Source organism: Aplidium turbinatum, chromosome 1 (genome assembly GCF_918807975.1).
Source record: "Aplidium turbinatum chromosome 1, kaAplTurb1.1, whole genome shotgun sequence".
Taxonomy (NCBI): domain Eukaryota; kingdom Metazoa; phylum Chordata; class Ascidiacea; order Aplousobranchia; family Polyclinidae; genus Aplidium; species Aplidium turbinatum.
In genome coordinates, this window is record NC_137472.1 from 51,393,935 (window position 1) to 51,417,898 (window position 23,964).

At 37.0% G+C, this 23,964-nt stretch overlaps 1 protein-coding gene across 1 annotated transcript; it reads right to left on the reverse strand.

Annotated features, from left to right (window-relative positions):
- Positions 1 to 16,479: 16,479 nt before the first annotated feature.
- On the reverse strand, positions 16,480 to 21,122 carry LOC145766904 (G protein-coupled receptor 137Ba-like). Its single transcript, XM_082578613.1, has 7 exons — positions 20,730 to 21,122; positions 19,836 to 19,885; positions 19,193 to 19,289; positions 18,832 to 18,978; positions 17,926 to 18,075; positions 17,225 to 17,353; positions 16,480 to 16,629 (listed from the first exon to the last, which is right to left on the reverse strand). Exons 1-7 carry the CDS (start codon positions 21,120 to 21,122, stop codon positions 16,480 to 16,482), a joined length of 1,116 nt encoding a protein of 371 aa, XP_082434739.1.
- Positions 21,123 to 23,964: the final 2,842 nt, after the last annotated feature.

Sequence of the window (23,964 nt, forward strand, 5' to 3'; positions counted from 1 at the left end):
GCTGCATTTTCACTGTAGGCTATACAACCTAATTAGGACTTCGACCACAAAGACGAAATTCGAGCTGGTATAAGGCAAGAATTAGTCTACAGCTAGAGGAGTCAATTGACGTGTCGAACTGTGCATATTTGTTGGTTTACTGTCAATAAGTGCATGCTGGTGAGTTGAAAGAAGAATTTTTGATGTGCGAAAGTTTAGAGACGACTACCAAAGCGGTTAATGTTCTGGAAAAAATAGATAATTTCTTTCAACAAACTAATATATCCTGAAATTAGCCTATGTGGGTTCACTTTGCACAGACGGTGCCCCTTCTATGCTCGGTGCTAAGTCTGGCTTTACAACTCAACGAACGAAAAAACGCGCACCGAACATCATTTCTACTCACTGTGCCCTTCATCGACATGCACTGGCAAGTAAAACCCTTCCAGAATATTTGAAAGCAGTAGGCTATTGAAGCATGTAGTTAAATGTGTGAATTTTATCAGGGCACGTGCTCTTAATCATCGTCTTTTCAAAGTGGTTTGTGATCAGATGGAATCAACACTCTGTTCTCCTTTATCACACCGATGTTCAGTGGCTCTCTAGGGGCCTTGTTTTGTCTCGAGTTTTCTAACTACATGGTGAAATCGAGATTTTTCTTCGAGAACGCAAATCCCCGTTGAGTCAAATCCATCGTTTTTCCCCTATTAATCATATTAATCGAAATGTGAGACAGATGAATTTAAATGAATAAAATATTTTGAAATAGCTTGAACAAGTAGGCTAGAAACGAAAAATAAGTTTCACGTTCATAGCGTCACAATCTGCCGCAAAGTATAAAATGTGTGCACGGGATATGTGCTTTGATGTGTGCTTTGAAAACGGTGTATTTCAAAGTTTAATGACATGACCCTTACCCTGAGTAATATCAATCTTTCTTCTTCTAACTGACCTGACCCTACTCAACGGGGATTTGCAACGGGGATTTTCTTCTAACTGACATGACCCTACTCAACGGGGATTTGCGTTCTCGAAGAAAAATCTCGATTTCACCATGTAGTTAGAAAACTCGAGACAAAACAAGGCCCCTAGAGAGCCATTGAACATCGGTGTGATAAAGGAGAACAGAGTGTTGATTCCATCTTTGAAGACAACAAATTTATTGGTGCATTGGCTTACCTACTTGACAGACATTTTTTCAAGTTTGAACCAGCTCAATATGCACATGCAAGGAAAAAGTGACCATTATATAGATGTAGCCTACATGATCAAATTCAGGGCTTTCAGACAAAATTAGATCTGTGGAGTAGAAGAGTTCAAAAAGGAATTTACGCAAATTTTCCAACATTTGGTGATTGGAAAGTCAGTAGAAGTCGCAACAAGCTTTCTGACCTCGAAATCTGGACACGGACATCACAAGGGGCCACCAAAACGGTGGGGGTAAATTTTACTTTTTTCATTCGGCAAGGGGTAAACGAGACAAAAAAGGTTAAGAACCCCTGAGTTAGAAGAAGAAAGATTGATATTACTCAGGGTAAGGGTCATGTCATTAAACTTTGAAATACACCGTTTTCAAAGCACACATCAAAGCACATATCCCGTGCACACATTTTATACTTTGCGGCAGATTGTGACGCTATGAACGTGAAACTTATTTTTCGTTTCTAGCCTACTTGTTCAAGCTATTTCAAAATATTTCATTCGTTTATCTTCATCTGTCTCACATTTCGATTAATATGATTAATAGAGGAAAAACGATTAACGAACTGCCCAGCATTATTGCTATATCTTATTTTAAAACTTTAAAAAAGTGCCCTTTTTTCATAATCCTGCTCACCCAAACAAAAATCGTTCCGGCGCCCCTGGCGCTAGCCTCAACGTCAACAAAAAGCTGGCGACGTCAACGTACAACACTGTGTGAGTTACTGCACATTTTTCAATACAACAATTTCTGCTATTCGCTTTCAGCCTAGGCTAATTGTAATCTTTCATTTTTGCCTCAAAATAATATTCACGACAGTATCACAAACAAAAAAAAACAAGTAGGTTACATCATCAGCCTATAATAGCATGAAGCCCTTCCTTGCCATTGTTCTTTTGTATACCGGAAACTTGCATCATTACTCGATATTATGCTGACAGATGAGCATAATTGCTATATCTTATCTTAAAACTATAAAAAATGGCCTTTTAGCAACAAAAGTGCCCTTTTATCATAATCCTGCCCCCCACCCACAGTCAAAATCGTTCCTGCGCCTCTGCCAATATGCACATGGCTTTCGTTTACAATTATCTATTTAATTTTAAAGAATCCAATTACGCAGGCCATTTTTAACGCCTTGAAGGTTAAAAATAGTACGGTAGGCCTACAATTCTAAGAATATTGTCGCCAGTTTATGACTAGGAGAAGACGGGGCAAAGCGAGACATCGCGATTTCTCACGTTTTGTATTCTTTGGCTTCCTCTAACCGGAAGCACTAGTCAGGCAACTGTAAACTGTATTTGCTGTGAAAAAAATGCGACTGGCAGAGCACAACGCGTGTCGTGAGGAAGTAAAATGCGTTTTGGCATGGTTTGTTGGAAGAGATGCAGGAGATGGAAAACGGAAGAGATGCAAAAGATGGAAAAGTAGCTACCACATTCGTTAGCATAAGCGAATTTGTTGGTAGCTCTGTTTTTATCTTAGACATTGAGACAGTAGCCTATTATTTTGTTGGTAACAAAAGCAACTTTTACCTAAAACTTTACAGGTTTCAGCAGAGATGTTATTTTCTAAAGGCTATACTTTGGGGCAAAGTGGGACAGCTGTATTAGGGCGACTTGGGACAGTGCATTAGGGCAACATGAGACTCTAGAAGTCTAGATTGTATCTGTGGTTCTTCTGTTGATTGAATTTTTGTTTATAGCTCTTTTAGTCTTCAAGATTGTAAAATATTTATCAGCATTCATTTATATTGTACCGGTAGGCCTACACAATTTAATTCTGACAATGGTTCGTCGCTACAAGAGAAAAACTGAAATAGGTAAATGGACGGATAGGCTATCAATATTAAGAATGCAATAGAAGATGTGAAAAGTAAGAAGTTGTCTTTGAGAGAAGCGGCTAAACAGTAGGGTGGAGTGAAAAAAATAAAAATCACTAATTCAAAAAACGTCCCCTCTCAATAGTTGCCTTTGGTCTCAAAACTAAGTTTAAAAGTGGTTTTGGGAAGTTGCCTCGAATACTCAGGTGACAACCTTGACGCAAAGGTCATGCGGGGGTCAACTCCCATAAAAATGCCATAACTCGATGAGCGGTGATGCTAGAGAGCTAATTTTGATGCCAAAAGAAGCAGAATGTGCAGTTTCCTATCTGTCTCAGAAGAAGTTTTTTTCGAAATTTCACAAGATATATGGTTATTTTCACAAAATGTAATTTTCAGGTCAAATATGAATAACACATAGCATTATGCACAGTTTAACATCACCATATGAGTATGATATATCTCTAACCAATGAAACACTCATTTGAGTGGTTTTAGAGCAAGCACAAGCACAGGATGGTAACAACAAACAAACATGAAATTGGGTTTCATAATATTACAATAGCCTAGACGACATACGTTAAATGCCAGTTTTATGCAGGGGGTCATGGTATCGGCAGGAGGACCTAAGATTGAAATTGCTTTTTGGTATTGTATTGCTTCATCAGTTTTTGTGACCGAATCTTTAGCCTGATCAGACCGTCACGTCTGTTGAAGCCAGCTTTTGCTGATGAAGCTTCGGTTACAAGCTTTATGTGGCGCTCCACAGCTTGATTGTGACATGGGTGGCGAATAATGAGCTTTTCTTCTCTGATTTTTCGATGTCGCATTTACTCAGGTGTCGAATTGCTGGTGGTTCGTTGGTTTGGTCAGAATTTAAGTTCACAAGTTTGTAGTAAGATTTAGCATGAACGTTGAATTTTCTCACATGGACAGCAGCTACAGATTCTTCCCCATCGGATGGCTCGTTTTGGACTGGTGCTGCTTCGCTTTCAGGCACTTCATTTTCGATTGAAAATTGTTCAATGACCCCTCTCAAACTAAGGATTTTGTTCACAGCTAAATGACGAATATTATGGGTACAGAATCTGCATGGCCGTAATGTTGGGCACTGTTGATGAAGATCTCGAGCTTCTTGAAGTTGGAGGACTTTCCCATGCAAGGTAGCTGACCTTAGCCTGTCACATACCCCGTTTCTATGTTTCTGTACAACGACCAACCACAACATTGACAACAATCGTAGAATTTTGCATTAGAGTTTACTTTCCTGCATGGTTTGAAATCAAGCACTACCACACGATCGCAAATGGACCGAAAAACTGCTTCAACATGCTACAAAGAGTCGTCAAATTTCCGAACAATAAAGTCAAGAAGATTGCACTGGATGTCCTTAAGCGAAATGCATTCCTTGCGCACCAAGAAAACATTCTCTTGGGGATGTTGGCAGATGATGATGAGACAGTTCGTCATTTAGCTGTAAACAAAATCCTTAGTTTGAGAGGGGTCATTGAACAATTTTTAATCGAAAATGAAGTGCCTGAAAGCGAAGCAGCACCAGTCCAAAACGAGCCATCCGATGGGGAAGAATATGTAGCTTCTGTCCATGTGAGAAAATTCAATGTTCCAGCAATCAACGTTCATGCTAAATCTTACTACAAACTTGTGAACTTAAATTCTGACCAAATCAACGAACCACCAGAAATTCGACACCTGAGTAACTGCGACATCGAAAAAATCAGAGAAGAAAAGCTCATTATGCGCCACCCATGCCACAATCAAGCTGTGGAGCGTCACATAAAGCTTGTAACCGAAGCTTCATCAGCAGTAGCTGGCTTCAACAGACGTGACGGTCTGATCAGGCTAAAGATTCGGTCACAAAAACTGATGAAGCAATACAATACCAAAAAGCAATTTCAATCTTAGGTCCTCCTGCCGATACCATGTCCCCCTGCATAAAACTGGCATTTAACGTATGTCGTCTAGGCCAGGGGTGTGCAACCTTTATTACAGGAGGGCCAGATATAAATAACTGGGTGAAACCGCGGGCCGCACGTTTATTTAACATATGATTTCTAGTAATTGCAGGCACAAACGAGTATTTTGTTTTTGTTATTCATGTTATTCTTATGGCATTATTAGGGGTTATCTCCTTGCAGAAATAATAAGTTAAGACGCATAAATTTCTGAAGAAAATTGCTATTGGAATTTATTGTCACACCGCGTCTTTAAGTGAGTTCTGTGAGAAGTTTGCAGCTGGCTCCTTTTCCCGACGGCTTTTTCCAAATTTACTTCAATGGAAGTACTCGCATTCAAGTTGATTTTCCAAGTGTTTGTCTGTCAGAACCGATCGATAGGGAGATTTTATGACGCCCATTTTAGAAAACAATTGTTCGCACAAATACGTTGAGCCAAACAGAGCCATTTTCGAAGCCATGGATTTTTTCAAATGTAGAAAGTCATCTTAGCTGAGATGCTTTCAGTAAAAATCGTCAAGGTTCATTTCTAAATGCTTTGCTTTCAAATCCGTTTTCTCTTGAAGATCAATCAGTTCAAGTTATATTTGCTGAAATTACTGGTGCTTTGTCAATGTCTGTGTTGAATGGCGATGCGAATATACCAAACAAATGTTCATGAGATTTGAAGTTTTTGAAACGAGCGAAAAATTCATACAACAAATTTTCAAGTTGGTCTGCAAATTCAGTTTTCTTCTCAGGATGCATTCCGTAGTCTCTCAAAGTTGGAAAGTGGAAAGAATTTCCTGTCTGTACGTGAGCTTTCCAAAGTCGTAATTTGTTCATAATGCCTTTTATGTGACCATACATTTTTACATTCCAAATAATTAAATACAATGTATTAGCGGTGGCCGGTGGGAGATTTCTAAAATGGTTAACAGAAGGTGCAAAAGCTGCAATAACCCACTCCACAATGAATTGTTCACACGTACCAGACTAAACTAAAATATAAACACGTTTCGCGGGCCGCACACAATTCAAAATTGGCACATCTTCGCGGGCCGCACAATTTTTCTTCGCGGGCCGCATTTGGCCCGCGGGCCGCACGTTGCACACCCCTGGTCTAGGCCATTGTAATATTATGAAACCCAATTTTATGTTTGTTTGTTGTTACCATCTTGTGCTTGTGCTTGCTCTAAAACCACTCAAATGAGTGTTTCATTGGTTAGAGATATATCATACTCATTAGTCATTATGCTGATTTCTTGTGGAGTGATTATGTTATGGTGATGTTAAACTGTGCATAATGCTATGTGTTATTCATATTTGACCTGTAAACTACATTTTGTGAAAATAACCATATATCTAGTAAAATTTCGAAAAAAACTTCTTTTGAGACAGATAGGAAACTGCACATTCTGCTTCTTTTGGCATCAAAATTAGCTCTCTAGCATCACCGCTCACAGAGTTATGGCATTTTTATGGGATTTGACCCCCGCATGACCTTTGCGTCAAGGTTGTCACCTGAGTATTCGAGGCAACTTCCCAAAACCACTTTTAAACTTAGTTTTGAGACCAAAGGAAACTATTGAGAGGGGACGTTTTTTGAATTAGTGATTTTTATTTTTTTCACTCCACCCTACTAAACAGTACCAAATCATGCAAAACTGAAAGTCCCGCTTTGCCCCACGGCTAGGGCAAAGCGGGACATTTAAAAAAAATTCTTTTTTGATTTGTACTATAACAGTAGAAAGATTCCGCTTGATCTTCGAACCAATGCTGACCAACTAAGGCTTTCGATTAAAAAAGAAATTAACTAAATCCAACCATCACTGTTGCTGAAATTACGTTTTTACGAAAAGTGTCCCGCTTTGCCCCGTCTTCCCCTAAAGGGAGCATAAACTCCCTTTTAGTCTGAAAGCTGTCAGGATTTAGGATACCGGTTCTTAATATAGGTTACTAATTTTTTCCTGGCATTGCAGAAAAAGGAAAAATATAAATGTTTTTTCTGTAATTTAATCAAACCACCAAGTTTAGAAATAGGAAAGTTTTGATTTCACTTGTACAGTTTTCAAACAGAAAAAATTATCTTGATTCGTCTCCCAAATTACAGTAAAACTTAAAATCGATGAGTTGTATTTTTAACACAGAGCCCACAAATTTCGTTTGGATAAAATAAATACATTCATTTACTCATTGATGTGCTAGGTTTCATGCGATTTTTACAAGAAATTTTGTGAAATAGTAAATCAGGTTTGCATATTAGCCTACCACCAGTGCTATACACACGGGAAGGCTACTGCACTCTCTTGAGGTTCATAACTCTTCACACCCAGTGCCAGCAATGCTATAATGTGTTTGTAGAAATTGTTTCGCTTGCTGGAAAAGGAAAATGCTATCGCATGACTTGTTTAGATTCAGTGATTTATAATTCTTGGTAATGATTGCATGGCCTACCAATAAATGAAGCGCGTAGCAGATGCCAATAAAAAACATGTAGGACTTTGATCATTAAAAACGAGAGAGCACGGAGATGAAATGTAATGGTCTAAGTCAGGAGTTCTTAACCAGGGGTGCGAGACCTGTGCCTAGGCGGTGCGGGGATGCTGAATTATCAAGGTTTGTTATAATATGCTACGACGTAAGGAGCAGTTATTTTTACCAGGTTTCAACAAAAATTTCGAACTGTAGGCAATTAAGTTATTACTTTTCAGCCAATCTTAGGAGGGGGTGCGAGAACCGTTTGGTAATTTCAAGGTGATGTCGACAAGGCAAAAGGTTAAAAACCACTGGTCTAAGTTGTTCGTCCCGTGTCCAAACTTAACTCATTACACTCCATAGTTTGCCGATTTAGTAGGCCTACTCATATACAGTATATCAGTCATCGGTTGGACAAATCTTTGCAACTTTTTTAAAGCTTCCAAAATAAACACGAGCTATTTCGTAAACTTATTCAACCGCAACATTTTCCAAGTGTTGTATGTTTTACCTTTGCACACATGTGTAATTAGATTTATTGTTATGGGGTGGTGGCTGCCTAGATGACCGCTTGCAACTGTTAGTAATAAGCGCCATAGGCTAATTACTAACAGTTGCAACTTACAATGCATTGTTTTTACATTTCATTTACTCTGCTTGTTTGTTTATATGTGGAACAAAATGCATTGACTTGTTTCAAAAGGAAAAGCAGTCTAATAAAGAAATGGTAATTGTAGTAGGCCACCACAGCAGTTCGTCAAACTTCCGATCGAGCATGGCAATGAAAGAAGACCAAGTCAGGTTTAAATGCGGGCTACTTCAAAGTATTGACTTTGCTCTGTTACTTGTGATGATGACACAAACAACATATCTTAAGACACTAATTTTAGATGTTTTTTTTCACATTTGCTTCATTATTTAAATTTCTCAAGGTGTTGCGACCGTGCCAAAATCCTCACACGGTGTTCATTTCGGCCTCGAGAACGTTCTCATTTTGTCGCTTCTACCTCATTCCGGACCCCTGCTATGCTATGAGAGTGATATTTTTTTTCGATTTTAATGGTCAGTTTTAACAGACGTGAATAGTACAAAGCATTTTCTTGTATGGTATAAAATTTATTGCACAATTTGTAGTAGACTAGGCTATACATTTTCATCATTCATACTTGAAAGGACGGAATAAAACCCCTACTCTAAAGAAATATTTTACACAAAGGTTCCTTGATAAAGCAATTGCGCTTACAGGATAGGTCGTTCATCGTGTGAAAGTCTCGATTCTACGCACTTTGGAATTCGATTTAAGCTCAAATTAAACTTACACGTAAGAAACACCATTTGAGGAATTTATTGCTATGACCAGAAATATTATCTCCTTTGAAAGTAGAATTATCATTATGCGTAATAGAACAATAATATAATTATTAATATGCAGTATGCACGTCATAATTGTAAATTTTATGTACAAAACCGAAAACAAAAGTCATGCTCCGTTCAGTTTGCACTGCATACCTGAAGCAACAGCTAATTCCTATGTAAGCAAACAAGTGCACGACAGAAACTTGATCAGAGAAATAGAAATTACAATTCAATGACGTCAACTGCACAACGAATCAGTAAAAAAGATGATAATTAGGAAATATGATCATAAGGATTGAAAGACAATAGCAAGCTGAATACTGGTAAGACGAGAATACATGAATTGTACAAATTTATATTAGTAAATATCGAGGATTTTTCGGTTGTTACTATTGTGAACCCCTCAGAGCACATGTATCTAAACTACCGGCGCGCGATGCAACATATTTTGGCCGCACGATGGTATGATACTCCCTTTGAATCTGGCCCACTGATATGCTGCACCATAAACAACTGTAAGTTACCATCAGTAATAAACTTACATAAGCAAGCCGAAAATGAACGCGATTAAAACTTACGCACTGTAGACAACGTTGTATACTTGCACGAGCCAAAGTCATCGATGCTGCAGGCTTCATTAAATTAAGACAGTGATCTATAGTTAACCAAATAATCGATCGAAGGAAATTCTGGATAAATCGCGGGAAAAACCACCCATTATTATCCAAATTGAACATATCTATCCGAAGTTAAAACTTTAGCTGTTCTGGTAGGTCCCTTGATGCTGGATGTTGTTTTGCAGGCAGGGTGCAAATGGGTTAGTTTCTGATTGAATATATGAAAGTTTTTTTGAAATAAATTTTACACTGTACGTTGAACCAATTTGGCCCGCGGCTGGTACCAACTTTACAATTTTAATACGAAGTGCATTTGAGTTTGACACCGTGACGCTTGCACAACACTCGAAAGGCGTTGGTTCGACACCCCTGTGAAACACTGCAAGCATGTTCACTGCAAGGAGAGCACTATGAATGTCTTCAGGACATAATCTTCAATAGGATAAAGAAAAAAGATATTTCCTCTCTTAACACTTGCCTGAAGATAAAAAATACCCAATTTCTGACAGTTATTTCTCACTGCGTTATCGAGCGTGCAGATAATAATTAACTACTCTTTGGATAAATTGATTTTAGATGGGACAAAGCGTATTTGCACAACTCGTAACTTCAATTGTTGAAAAGTGCAAAACTACAAAGGCGGAAGTCCAATCATTGTTTACGTGTGAGATAAAATTTCGACGTTTTCAGGTTTGGACGTTCGCTCCAATTCCATGGCCCTGCTTACATTAACACAATCACAGAACTATCGTCTTCAAAAGTCCCGCATGGTGAAAAGAAAGTCACCGAGATGCATGTGACGTGAACTTATTATGTAAACTTACATCATTTAAACGGTTTTTCGTTACAATGACAAGCAACGCTTACAAAACAACAATTGCGCAAAACAAGATCATGTAAGAAACTGCACAGGTAATAGAATGTAAGGTTTGACAAGTTTCAATAAAACAAACCGATGTCAAGTCATCTCTTACTTGGCAATTGATATGACCACAAACCAGAGAACACGATGAAGCAGGTGGGAAAAATTGCATAAAACAGTGTCGACTACATAAGTTCACCACAAAAAATTAACATAGTACAATATATTGTACAACAAAACGTTTTCACAAAATTGAAAGAGTGACGTGGCCTACGAAAAAAATGGCCTAAACATCTTGCACAAGCCTCCAGAACTGGAGGCGATTGCAGACAAATATACATGTCCTTTGGTCTTGTATTTGCCTAAAATGTTATTTCAAGTGTTGATATTCAATTGTTTCAGTGTTCAAGTGTTTTTTTATCATAGGAAGCTTCGATATGGGAATACTTAGCATTTTATCAAGCTAAACACAGTGCAATAGTACATGCATTCTCTATATGTAAATTCAATAGTTTACATTGGATTGGCGGGTATTACTTATTAACTATCAATATGCTAACATTCAAACCGCAACATAAAATAAGCACTGAACACTGAAGGCAAGCCATTGAACACTAAAAACATTTCAAGAAACATTTTAGGCAAATATAGGCTATCTGCAATTGACTTCAGCTTTCAGTTCTGAAGACTTCTGCACGGCGCCAAGGCCATCTATTTTCGTAGGCCACTGACGTCAATAATGACGAACTAAAAATCTGACACGGAGATTTTCAACTTTTTCCTCTTGTTTACACCTTATCAAGTTTCCAAAAATAAGGCTACAACCACCAGCTGGATCAGAATTTAGGTATTTACCATGCAGTGTAATCTTCCTGCATAAGAGCTTACTTCTAATTATATGAAATGTAGCCTCTGAAAGGAAATCTACTCGTAGTTGACAAATCTTAATAACAAAATCAAACAAAAAATCGCGCGAATCATTTACATTTGCTACATACGCCTATAATCTTGCAAGTAGGGCAAGGACAGGTTAGTTGATACGCCCCCCCAAAAAAATAAAAATAAACAATATTTTTGGGAAATACTGCCACCAGCTGGTCAACTGTTATGATAATTATATCAGATGAAGATTTGGCAGCATGGAGTTGCTTAATTTGGAAAAGATTGACAAAAGTTAGAAATTTAGAGTTTTTTGTAATTTTTATCAGAATTTCATTACAATGAATTAGAGAAAGTTGACAAGCCTTAAAGCAGCCGGCGGCCATGGCCGCTAAGTAGTGCTTGAATGACCGCCGGTGCTACCTCCTCAGTTGGCCATTTTGGCCGCCGGATTCTTTTAGCTAATTATTTAATTTCACAATATGAATTCACAACAATATGGATGAGCGTGGATTAACTGTCGAAAATATTCTAGATGCTTCCAATCTGGGGTTGTTTTGAAATGAAAATGAGTGACGCATAATTAGGTCAGCGCGTCATAATCACAACTGTTGTATTGTAAGGAAACATTTGCTATTGTATGGAAAATATCCAGTTGCGATCACAGCTATAAGTCTTGTTTGTAATTCCCGACGTTTATTTTAACAATGTGTTAATCCGAAGTGCCAATTTACATGGGCTGGTTATATTGTCGTTTTTATGTCGATTCAATGTTGTTGTCGGACATTGAATCGTTGTTAAAGAGGAGAACTACCCAGGCAGCAAAATTCGTCATTTTTACCCTGATTTAACGACTGCGTGCAAACGTAGAATCAATGTAAAAATGACGGATTTTGTTGTCTCGGTAGGTTAGTTGACATTCCGAAGAGAAAACACAATGTTCCCGCTGTGGGTTAGTGACTTCACACCCTTGATGGTGACATCATAACGGTATAAACGGTCAGGTTTTATGAAAGGCGGTATATATGCAGTTGAAACAATTTACTGAGCAGCGAGCAGTTGAAACAATTTAGTGTCCAGTTGAAACCATTTAGTGTTAAAACAATTGATGGTGCCGCAATACCGAATTACAATCCCGATAAAGCAGTTATTGCTTGGTACAACGATTCTATAGCAGGACGTCGCCCAGACTTCAACAACACTAAGTGTTCAATTTGGCCTTGTTGCGAGTTTAATAATTCTATTTACTTGTGCTATCGTTATTTGTATTTTGGCCTCCAAGCACGCAGATTTGGCCGTCGAGAAGGAGCTCTCGGTAGGCCACGATGGCTGCAGGAAAAAAACACGAGTTTTAAGGCCTGGTTGAGTTAAGGTAGAATATTTACATATAGGTGAGATTTAGTGTCTTCAGGCAAGGTAACAATGTGCAAGTGAAAAAGTTTTCCAACTCTTGTGTTGGCACAATGACATCCATGTTTTTCAAAATTTTAAGAAAAGGTTAGTTGATACATTAATCTATGGGTTAATTGAGACACTGTATCAACTAACTTGCCTGACCAAATTTATCAAGGTTATATGGCAATTTTTATGCAATATCTACATCAATCCCCTCTAACCTTAAAATAGGCATAGATAGTTTTGGGCAAAGTCAATGATGTGATAGTTAGGGGCAGTGTTCCCTCAAGATTTTGACAAGTCTACTAGTGCCCCAAAATTGAATTGCTATGCGAAAAAAAGCAAACTTAAAAGTATTGGCATGTGCCCAAAAAGGTTGCATTATGTTTTACAGATAATAATTCAATATCTTGTATAAAAGATTTCAATAATTGGTTTGTGTATCAGACATAACTGGTATACCACAGTTTTATAAAAGAAAAACAGGCAGATGCTACCGTTCAACTGCTAAAGATTTTCAAAAAGCAGCTGAAGAATGCAAAAAGGGGTGTTCATTAAGAAAATCTGCAGCAATGTTCCACATAGACAAGATGACTCTCCAGTCTCCATAGCTACAAGAAAAATTTTAAAAATGGATCAAATATGGAAGTGGGGTACAAGGCTGTCTATATTTCCCTATCCATTTTCACCCCTGCAATGGAAGAGGACTTGGCAGCTCATATTATTGTACTAGCTGATCAATATCATCGTCTTTCATTGCCAAAATGCAAAGAATTAGCTTATGATTTTGCTGTGGCTAACAATTTAAATATGCCTGCAACCTGGAGAAAAAACAAAACAGCAGGAAGAGCAGGGTGGATTGGTTTCAAACAGCGTCAAATCCTCTCGCTCAGAGTGCCAGAGGCAACATCAATTGGACGGCGGACGGGCTTCGGCATTCAATCGACACAATGCCACTCTTTATTTTAATAATTTGGCTTTTGTGTTAGATCAGCATAAGTTTGAAGCAAGACAAATATTTAACCTCGATAAAACTGGTCTGACCACTGTCCAAAATCCTCAAAAGATAGTTACATCATCATTAACAGTATCATAGCCGATGCGGCCTTTGATGAACTAGATGCTTAGTTTGTAAATTTTTCCAATGTTCCCTTTGTCGTGCAGTGTCCCAAAGTGTTCTTGGTTGGCTGATTGATGATTTGATGTATTTTGTTGAAAATTAGATACAATAGTTACATCAAAAGGAGCAAAAAATGTTGGTTCTATCACATCCTCTGAACGCGGTGAGTTGGTGACTGCTATTTATGCTATGTGCGCAAATGGTAGTGTTATACCACCATTGTTCGTATTTTCACGAAAAATATACAAGGATCATTTTATTCGAGGTGGGCCACAAGGTTATATTGGGAAAGCAAACCCATCAGGCTGGACCACTGAAGAGATTTTTGTGGAATACTTGGATCATTTTAAAGAGCATAGTCAGTGCTCCAAGGAAAACATGGCGTTGTTAATTCTTGACAACCATGAAAGCCATATTTCGATTTCTGCAATTGATAAATGCAAGGAGCTTGGAATTGTTTTGCTTACTATCCCACCGCATACATCACACCATCTACAAAAATCATTTTTTTATCCATTTAAAACTGCTTACAACACTGCAATGGATTCATGGATTAGATCTCATCCTGGAAAGCAGGTAACTATATACGAAATACCACAATTGGTAAATCAAGCTCAACTCACTGCTTTTGTACCCCGGAACATATTATCTAGTTTTGAACATACTGGTAATTAGCCATTTAATCCAAATATCTTTACTGAGACTGATTTTTCCCCATCAAGTGCCACTGATAATGTTTATGATCCTTACAGCCTACTATTGAAATCGGATCAGTTCATCCTATCCTTTTTCCAGCAGAGAGCCATAAACTTGTGGAAGCTGAAACTCCAGAAACATTGGATGTATTAGCTGCTTCTGCAGACATGCCCATTTCCGAAATCCCAGCAATATCGAATATCGATGGCTAGATAGTAGATACACCTATTTTCGCAATCCCAACGCCTGCCTTATCAACTGCTTCTGCAGGCACACCCTTGTCAGCAACACCACTCCTTGATGAAGGAAGTGAAGCATGCAATTCCATTTTGAACAGACCTTCTACAATACATCCTTGTATGTTTCACCACGTGATGTAAGACCTTTGCCCAAAGCAATCCCCAGAAAGAAAAAACAAAAACGGCGACGACAAGGAAAAACTCAAATTTTTACACTCACGCCGGTCAGGAATGAAATAGCAGAAAAAGAAAAAGACAAACAACAACCAAAACGTGCAAGCTCATTTAAAAAAAAAACTGTTTAAAAAGAAAAAGAGATCGAAGAAACAGAAGCAACATATTGAGGAAACATCTTCTGATGAAAGCATTGCCATTCAATTGAATGACGGTGATTCTGACCATCACATTTCAGATGAAGAGATCCAAGTAAACATTGGAGATTATGTGATAGTTAAGGTAGGCCTATGCATAAATTTTAAAAAGTATTAAATAACTTTCTTTTATTCTAAGGGCTGTTGCTTAAAATTGTAATTTTTAATGGACTATAATTTTGTAAAAACAATCTGCTGCAGGTGGTGATGAGTGAAGGTTTGCGATAACACATTTAAAAACAAAATAGAAACTAGTTAAATTTATAGCAGTAGCTAATTATATAGTAAGGACAGTGATTTCACAATTTTAAAATTGGTTAAAGAGGTTTTTAATTTAAAATTGATAAGAGGTTGGCTTGTGTTGAATAATTTTGCCATATGGACAAAAATAGTTTAATTATTTTATAGCCAGATGACCTCTGAGAAGTTTTTTTGAAAATATCACCATCATAAAACATAAATAAAATTTCTCTTGTAAAGCTTATTGCATGATAATTTTGCAGGTTGGTGGTCGCACACACCCAGCAAAATACATTGCCGGATTGGTCGATACGATGAGGAGGATAATGACTATGAAGGGGGTGTTCCTGCATAAACTTCCAAAAATCTTGAAGATCCTGACGATCAGACTTTTATAACTGATGAAGAGTCAGAGTACTCTTTTCATGCAACAGACATTTTGTTCAAGCTGCCATACCCCAATGCTTTAGGAGGGTCTTCCAGAAGGAGCAACTATTTGAAGTTCTCCTTTGATTTTACAAAGTGGGATTTGGCCTACTAATCAAACAATATAATTGTTTACAAAATGCATTCGTTTGTGTGATGTGTTTTATTGTGGACGGTAATACTTACTGCTTTGCTCATGAACATTTATTTCCTGATTTTTCTGCTTGAATACAGCCATGCATCAACTAACCTGCAGAACTGCAACGTGTGTATCAACTAACCTTAAGAGTGTATCAACTAACCTTTTCGAAAGATTAGTTTAGAATGTTGTAAAATCCAAGGTGCATAAACTGATTGCTATTTAAATGCAAGTAGCCAAACTTGGCGAAAAAGTAACTCTGTAAATGAGCTTTCATATGCACCTAAAGTTGCGTCGCTACACCTAGCGTTTCGTGAAAAAAACCATTTTATGTAAAATTTGTATTAACTAACCTGCTATTGCCCTAGGGTTCAAAATTAAAAAAGCTTTTATTCGACAAACCTGTCTTATACAGTACACCAAGAGTAAACGTATTCAAACGGAAACAAAATAATTTAAACTAGCATGCTTGCTTTAGCCTTAGTAAACCAAGCGTTAAAACCCGTTTCAAAAGCTGTTTACAACTTTTGGCAATCCAACGTTTCGTTCCAACCCACTTTGCAAAATTGGTACTATTAAACATCGATTCAACGTGTACACTGTACAGGCGTTGAATCAATGTAAAAATGACCAATTTTACGAGCTTGGAAGTGAGCAGAATAGTCATTACCAGATCATTGACTGTGAGTCAACAATCAAACGCCAGTTCAATGATGCCGTAATAACGACGAGGAAGAATCCGTTCTAGTTGAAGATTTCACGTTAATGTCATCATCATCATCACTGGCGCGAGGGCTGTCCAAGAAGTAGGCACGCGAGGTATGACCATTTACATACCCGTTCCCATTGCTTGATTTCTAAAAACGAAATCCATGAGTTGCAATAATAACCTTTAACTGCAAGTAAACAACACTGATGTGAGATTGCAAAACTGTGAAAAGGCATGACATGGACATTTTTGTAGTCTTTGTTACTGATGACGCAGGCGATTATGCTGATTGATGAGGTCATATCGAAGACTAGAAAAATCGCACTGAATGGCGTTCCTCTTCAGCACTGAGGCAATAAATAGAGGGTAGCCTAACCTAAGTAATAGTGTACGGGGTTGCAATACTTGAAGAGCTCAGCCGGAGCAATATATACAAGTCCGAAATTGATACAGCGCAAAATAATGCACATTACAATAATTAGCACTATACAAGCACAACGGATAGAGCAATGCAAAATAATTTTAACATGACTTGCACGTTGCAACCTCTGTTTCTCAGTGCTAATAGTCTAGCCAGGCAAACTAGTGTATTTTGTACGTTTGAGTAAAGACTGTATTTCTTTTCCGATAAAAGCAGACACAAACATGCTGAAATTAATGTGCACAGATATTCGCAATGACAAGCTTTCTGTAGTGAATGATCAAAAGAAAATTGAACGCAAATGCTATCCCTATATACTTACAATTGAATTTCCCGGCCTGGAGACTTTGAAGAACATAATTGTTAGCAAAGTGGGCAAAAACTCCCATATGAAAAGAACGACACCAAACACCACGTAAGACACGTCTTCGTTGAGGTCTACCAGATCAGCCTGAGATATTGATCTTTATTAGATTTTGAAGTTTTGAGTCAGATAGTTCGATTTCAAAAACCATCACAAACTTGTATAACAATAGCAACAAGCCAAAGCTAGTAACTGAGAAAAAGGGAATTTTCAGTGAAGAGTAAACATTAAAAATCGTCTTTTTGTTGCAACTTGTGCGTTTTTACAAAACTTAACACTCCAATCTTTAAAAAAACGTGATCGTGCTGATATCACATGTTACAAATGCTCAAATATTCTTGGGCCAGCTGGCACAAAGAAATTATCAAGGAAGTTGCGTTTGGTGTTTAATGCTAATGTTGTTTATTGAATTAATGCCAATTCTATTATTCAAAATAAACTGCAAAGTAGATACAAAGTTTTCAGATTCTACACAAGCCTTTTGTCTAAGTTTTTAAAAACCAGATCACATGTCTTATACAGGTATCAGAGATCCTTGAGAATGCCAGCACTCAGCAGGTTATCGCATTGTGTCATCTGAAAACGTAGATCAACACAGAACAAGCCTTTTTATTTGAAATTATAAAGTTAATCTAGTACGGTACGTGGCTGTAGCTTACTTGGTCAGAAACATTATACCACTTGAAATTCATTTTGGAAGATTTTGGGCATCTCAACGGACTGATCGCTATGAGGTTGTATAAGGAACGAGACACATACAAGAAAACAATAACAATTCCAACAGATACAGCTTGGCAAACAGTTATTCCCTAAAACAAAACAAAAAAAACTATAAAAGCCCTATTCTTTTCGTCGTGTGTCACACTCCCACGGCCGTAGACCAGAGCACCACGAAAGCTCTCGTTCAATCGTTGAACTCGGTCAAATCTTGTGTAAGAGCATTTTGCTTTTAGGACAGGGCATTCGAGTATAATAGATGTTGCATTGTTTGCGCCACACGTCATTGCACAAGTTTCCGGAAGCTCCTTATAAGTGGCAAATCACAACGAATTGGTATGAACTATGATATAATTTGTGCGGAATATTGTTGTATGTGTTAAATTTGTATGTAATAATGCACCCTAATGGAATTATTTCAAAACAATAATAAAGATTAAACAATATTACAATAGTCAATAGTCATTTAACGTTCATCGTAATTTTTTGTAACAAAAGCAGCCATAAACAAAATTAACCACACAATATATATACAATCTAGTCACTTTTATGCACCAGTTAACCCGTAATGTTAGACAGTGATATCCTGTATTTAACAAGTACAAAAATAAGCCAATGTTACATAAAATAGGCAAAAAATTTGGGCTTGTCTAAACGCTGCATGTTAAACATTAAACTATGACAATGATAATTGAGTGCAAACATCAATGATTCGCATAAAACTGTGTGTATTAATCGCTGAGAGCAATCGATATGGGTAAAACACATCAGACTATAGAGTCTTGTGTGATACAAACTATTAATTATGACTTACCACAAATCTTAATCAATCTTTAATTAAAACATACCTTTGATTCAAGTAGAATATTAGCTGAAGGAGTCTTAGAAATCTTGAAGAAAGAATATGCCAGAAAAATGGCAAAAATGACAAAGAGCATATCATTGACAAGCACTCTTGCAAACACGATCGCTCGTATTGCATGTTTTATTGGATCCTGAAGAAACATATTTGCATTACGTATTTTTTGATTTCACTGCATACTTTAAATTCGATATAATTTACCTTAAAAAAAACGTCTCCACTTTAGAAAAACATACTAAAGGTACTGTCAGTGACGAAACCAAAACAAGTCACAGTTTTTCTGGTTTTACTTTATTTAGTAGCCTATTGGATGAACTTAGCAAACTTTTTAGATTTCAAAGTAATACCTTGGCAGTTGCTTCTTTGTAAACAATCACAGCACAGGTTATGTTCATCACAAAGAACAGGATTACAGCCAATAAAGATGCTGCTCGCAATGGAAATCTGAAATTCATTGCAATAAACAAACCACAGGAATAATATATTTTTTCTTTTAAAAAAGAACAGTTGCAAATTGAATACAAAGCTACAACACACTGTTAACAAAGTCCGAATGCCAAAAAGTTGGTGATTGACCAACATTAATGAAGACTACGTCATTTTTTCAACGAAAATTTAAAATATTTGAATTTCAAACAGTAGTATCTTTAACATTTCAAAGAGAGTAAAAGTTTTTTTTAAATCATAATCCAACAAAAAGTCTAGAACTAGAAACACTGTGTCTGTAAATATGCCTTGCTCATAAAACACGTAACCAATGATGAATAGTATCATTTAGACATCATTCGATATGAAATAAAACACTTTCACTGAAAAAAGAATGTTTGAAGTGTATAAACTAACCAAAGTGGTAAAAAGACACAAGGAAAGTAATTAATGAGTTTTTTTGCATTGTCAAGGTTCAAATTGCATACAAAACAATTTTTCAAAATCAAAGCACACTAACATGCCAAACATAATAAAACCATATATGTTAACTGAATAACTTACATGTATCTATTTGGGTTTGCAGCGTACTTAGATATAGATTTGAACATCACCTGAAATGTCAAAACATAGTAAGTTAGTGAGTTACCCTGTGTAAAGTAAGCATTTCATTGTCATATTACAGTACTTGTATAAAAAAAAGGTTACAACATTTTTGCCAAAAGAGAGAGGGGTTGAAAGAGCTCTTGATTGCCTGAGAACCATATCTTACAATCAAATAGGTGTAATAAACTGCCATATCTGTATAAATGGCTAACATTACATCATAGTAATTTCCAGTTTTAAAGCCAAAGAAAGAAACACAATTCCATATCTGAAACTCACAAAGCCTGTTTTGTGTTCTTTGGCCAGAAAACCTCTGACCTATGCAACTTCAGTCACCTACGTACAATGTAGCGGCATTTGTTAGATAGGTTACCAGTCTACCAAATCCTACCAAGTGTCAGCTAGTATTACGAGTCTGCTACTATTCGGTGAGTCCAATTTGGTGAGTTCCTAACCTCTAACCCCTAACCCTAAAACGGCAATGATAATTAGGCTACGGTACCCAATAGTTAAAAAAAATTGATAAAACACCGAATATGGATCGAACTCACCGAATCGAAATCACCAAAACGGGCCATTCCGAGTATTACATTGACCTACGACCTAAGTCAATTGAAGTGCAGCATTTGTTACTAATAAATTGTAGTTTCTAATTCAATTCCCTACTTATGCCGAGCACACATATGCAAATATACCAATCTTCTCAAATTCAAAAACTGAAACATTACTGGAACCAAGGTTATAACAATGGATTGTGTACCTGCATTTCCAAAATTAAAAGTTATTTTAAGGTATCGTCCCCATACAACTTAAATGAAAGTACTGTACCCATAAAAATATGAATGTATTTACCTGAGCAAAGTATAGATTCAGAAGGCACAAGGTACAAAACTGTAAACAAACAGGAAAGCAATAAAGAAGCCAATAACAAAACACTGGAAGCTCAGTTGCAGTCATTGTATTGTTAATATAAAAAGAAAACAATATTGCACGAAGTCCACTCCACAATAAGCACAGATAAAGGAATACACTTTGAAAGCTAAATTGCTTGTAGTTGTAAAGAAGGATCATCCATAATTGGATATATACACTCAGAAATACTATGCAGTAAATCACCACATAAAACAGGGTCAAGCTGAGTGTGATGTTGCTTGAAATTGTTGGAAAGAAAATCCAATCACTTTCTGTGGCAGAGACATTTTTGTCAATGATTGGAATGGTTACATTTTGACATGTTATCAGCATAGTGTAGTGCAATGAAACAAACACCCAAACAAGAGAAAAATTTCAGAATGTTCCAGTGATTTTTAAACAGAAACTTCCTCCAAATTGTAATGGTAGAAGCTAAAGATCATCACATAAAACATCAAATATTAACAAAAAACATATTATTACTAAAAAACCTGAAATTAGAGTAATAACTGCATGTCTCAATTAGTCTCAAGGATTGTTAGTTATTATTAGTTACATGAAGGTGACCCTTGAGATTATTGTTACAAGTAGAGTAATAAACTTTAATTATTTGAGTTTTTTAATTTTGCTGGAGTTTGAGAATTCCTCCAAAACTGTTTGTTCTGGTTCTCAAAGTCAATTTTTTGAAATGCAATATACTAGCCTACTTTAGGGAAATGACTGGTTTTACTTAGCTTACTACATTTCTACTGATAATGAGTAACTTTGGTGACTGTAAACATTAACAATATTTATTTTTAAAAAATACATATTTTTATCAATTTATAATTTTAGGATTTAGGTTTTGCCACATTATTTGTTTTGTTGCTGCTGCTATCATAGATTTATTATGCATGCATAACTTTATTTTTCACAAAAAGATATGGAGATTACAACTACAACATGGCTGAGCGCATATAAAGGCCAAATACTTTGCTTGAATAAACATGAAAACATAGCCACAGAGGCAATATCCACAATACAGTAGCCTACAGTATATATATATTGCAAACATAGCCTTTGCCATAATATAAATGTGACTGCTGCAGTCCTCTATGCATACATTTAGATTATATATAACTTGACTGCGCAAATAATTTAAGGAAGTGGCTATACTTACGGTGCCGTAGATATAGCCGTTCCATGCCTTTTTTTTATCTTTATGTTACTTTTACTGTGCATGCGTGCTGTTGCTGCGTTTGCACCCCTGCTGCATATTTTCTCTTCTTCCACCTTCTCTTTCAAAGCAAAAGACGAGAAAAGAACAAATGAAAAAAGTGCATATATAATAATATATATATATAACTTCTAAAATAATTCAACTGTTTTTGCCAAGTGAATCAATGGCGCGTGCGATATTTGTCTTGCTCGTACTCCCAAGGATATGAGTTCGATACCACCAGGAGGTGCTTTTTTAAATTAAATTCTAACCCGAAGTGACTCAATCGTTGGGCTACGCATTTTTGTGGTAAATATTTAATTTGAGTAGCCTAGCCTACTTTGCTGCTTCCTGTCTGTTGCGATATCTAGATTGCTATTAGCTATATGGTATTAATTATTTTATGCGCATTGTGTACTCCTGGTCAGACGGGGCAACTTCCTGGTCAGAGACACCAGGGGCGTCCACGTTTGGAAATCTTCAAAAATCTTTCAACATGGACAAACCAAAATTTTGAAAACCTAATTAGAAGTATGGACAATCGATCGTTGTGGAGACTCACGGTAGTCGACGCCTTATTCAGGCATGGCCGATGATGATGCGCATTGTGTATAATTGTACCGTACTATTCTCGCAACAGACAAAACAAAAGGTTTCACTCTCTTAAAAAAAAGAAGTGGCTATACTTATTCAGGGGTTTTCTTTGCCAACCTTGCTTTACGTGATGAGATAAGGCAAGAGTGTTCTGGGTGCAACCTAGTTTGTACCCTGAACAGTTTGTACCCTCAGTTCGTCCCTAAAAAGATCGAGAGAAAAATATAAAAAAGCCGAAGTCGCTGATCGCAGTTTAATAGCACAAACCCGAAGTTGCTGATCGAAGTTTCCGCAAACACCTCGAGGGTTAGGGTAAGCGGAAACTGCGGTTAGCAGAAACTGCGAAAAAATATTTGCGGAAACTGCAATTAGCGAGGGTTAGGGTTAAAGAGCATAGATTACTCGATGGTTTGAGTTAGGGTAAACAAAAACTGCGGTTAGCGGAAACTGCAATCAGCGAGAGTTAGAGCATAGATCACTCTATGGTTAGAGTTAGGGTAAAGGTTAGCGGAAACTGCGGAAAAATGTTTGCGGAAACAGCAATCAGCGATAGGGTGGAGTGAAAAAAGTTTTTTGTTTAAATCGAAAAAAACGGGGTTCTTAAATCCCGACAAATGACCTAAAACTTCATTAAAAATTGACTTTAGGGGGTTGCCCCCATTTTCCAGCCGGCAACCCCCCAATTTCTGCAGGTGGAAAGGTAAAATTGTTTATCTCAGTAACCACTGGTTGTAGAGTCATGATATATAGCTCAAAAGCTGCCAAAACATCATGTTTCTATCTGTCCTAAGAAGAAAGTTTGCTCTATTGTGAATACAATTTAACGAGTTATAGCCAAAAAACCAAAATATACACACATTTTTGTTAAAATTCAGCATTTTTTCTGACAAATTGTGATCTCTCATAAGTTTTTTGAAAAAAAAATCTGATATGTTGCACAAGATATAGTAACACAATGATAATACCGAAGATTGGGCCCATAATCCAAAAATATTCACAACACAGTCCTTTTAACATCAGTTCAAAACATCATAATGAAGCACTCACATTAAGCATAATGTTAATTGCAGCAGTGCAAAAATATCACAAGTGTTTGGTGATGAACTTCAAAGAACTCATATTCATTTTGCAAAAACAAGTTGCTTTGCCTGGTGTGACATGTTAGCGACATGGCCGAGCGGAACTGCTCGTGGTTTTCAATACTGCAACGGCAAAGCATGAGTTTTATTACGGCTGGAGGAAGATTGTGTTTGATATACATTTGGGGGGCTGGAGACTCGAAGAGTGGTAAACTCATATCCCAGTCGTCCCCAAACTTAATGTTTTTTCATAATTTCGTTGATTTGTAATTCCTCAGTTGAAATATTTCAAGTGTGAGCTTTG

Bases quoted from the DNA above. Each gene is read 5' to 3' on its own strand.
- LOC145766904 (XM_082578613.1), bottom strand. From the start codon at position 21,122: ATGCTGATAACATGTCAAAATGTAACCATTCCAATCATTGACAAAAAT. The intron at 17,354-17,925 runs GTAAGCTACAGC...TCAATATCTCAG, and splicing joins GGTATAATGTTTCTGACCAA to GCTGATCTGGTAGACCTCAA. The intron at 16,630-17,224 runs GTAAGTATATAG...TTTCGTTTTTAG, and splicing joins CCAGGCCGGGAAATTCAATT to AAATCAAGCAATGGGAACGG.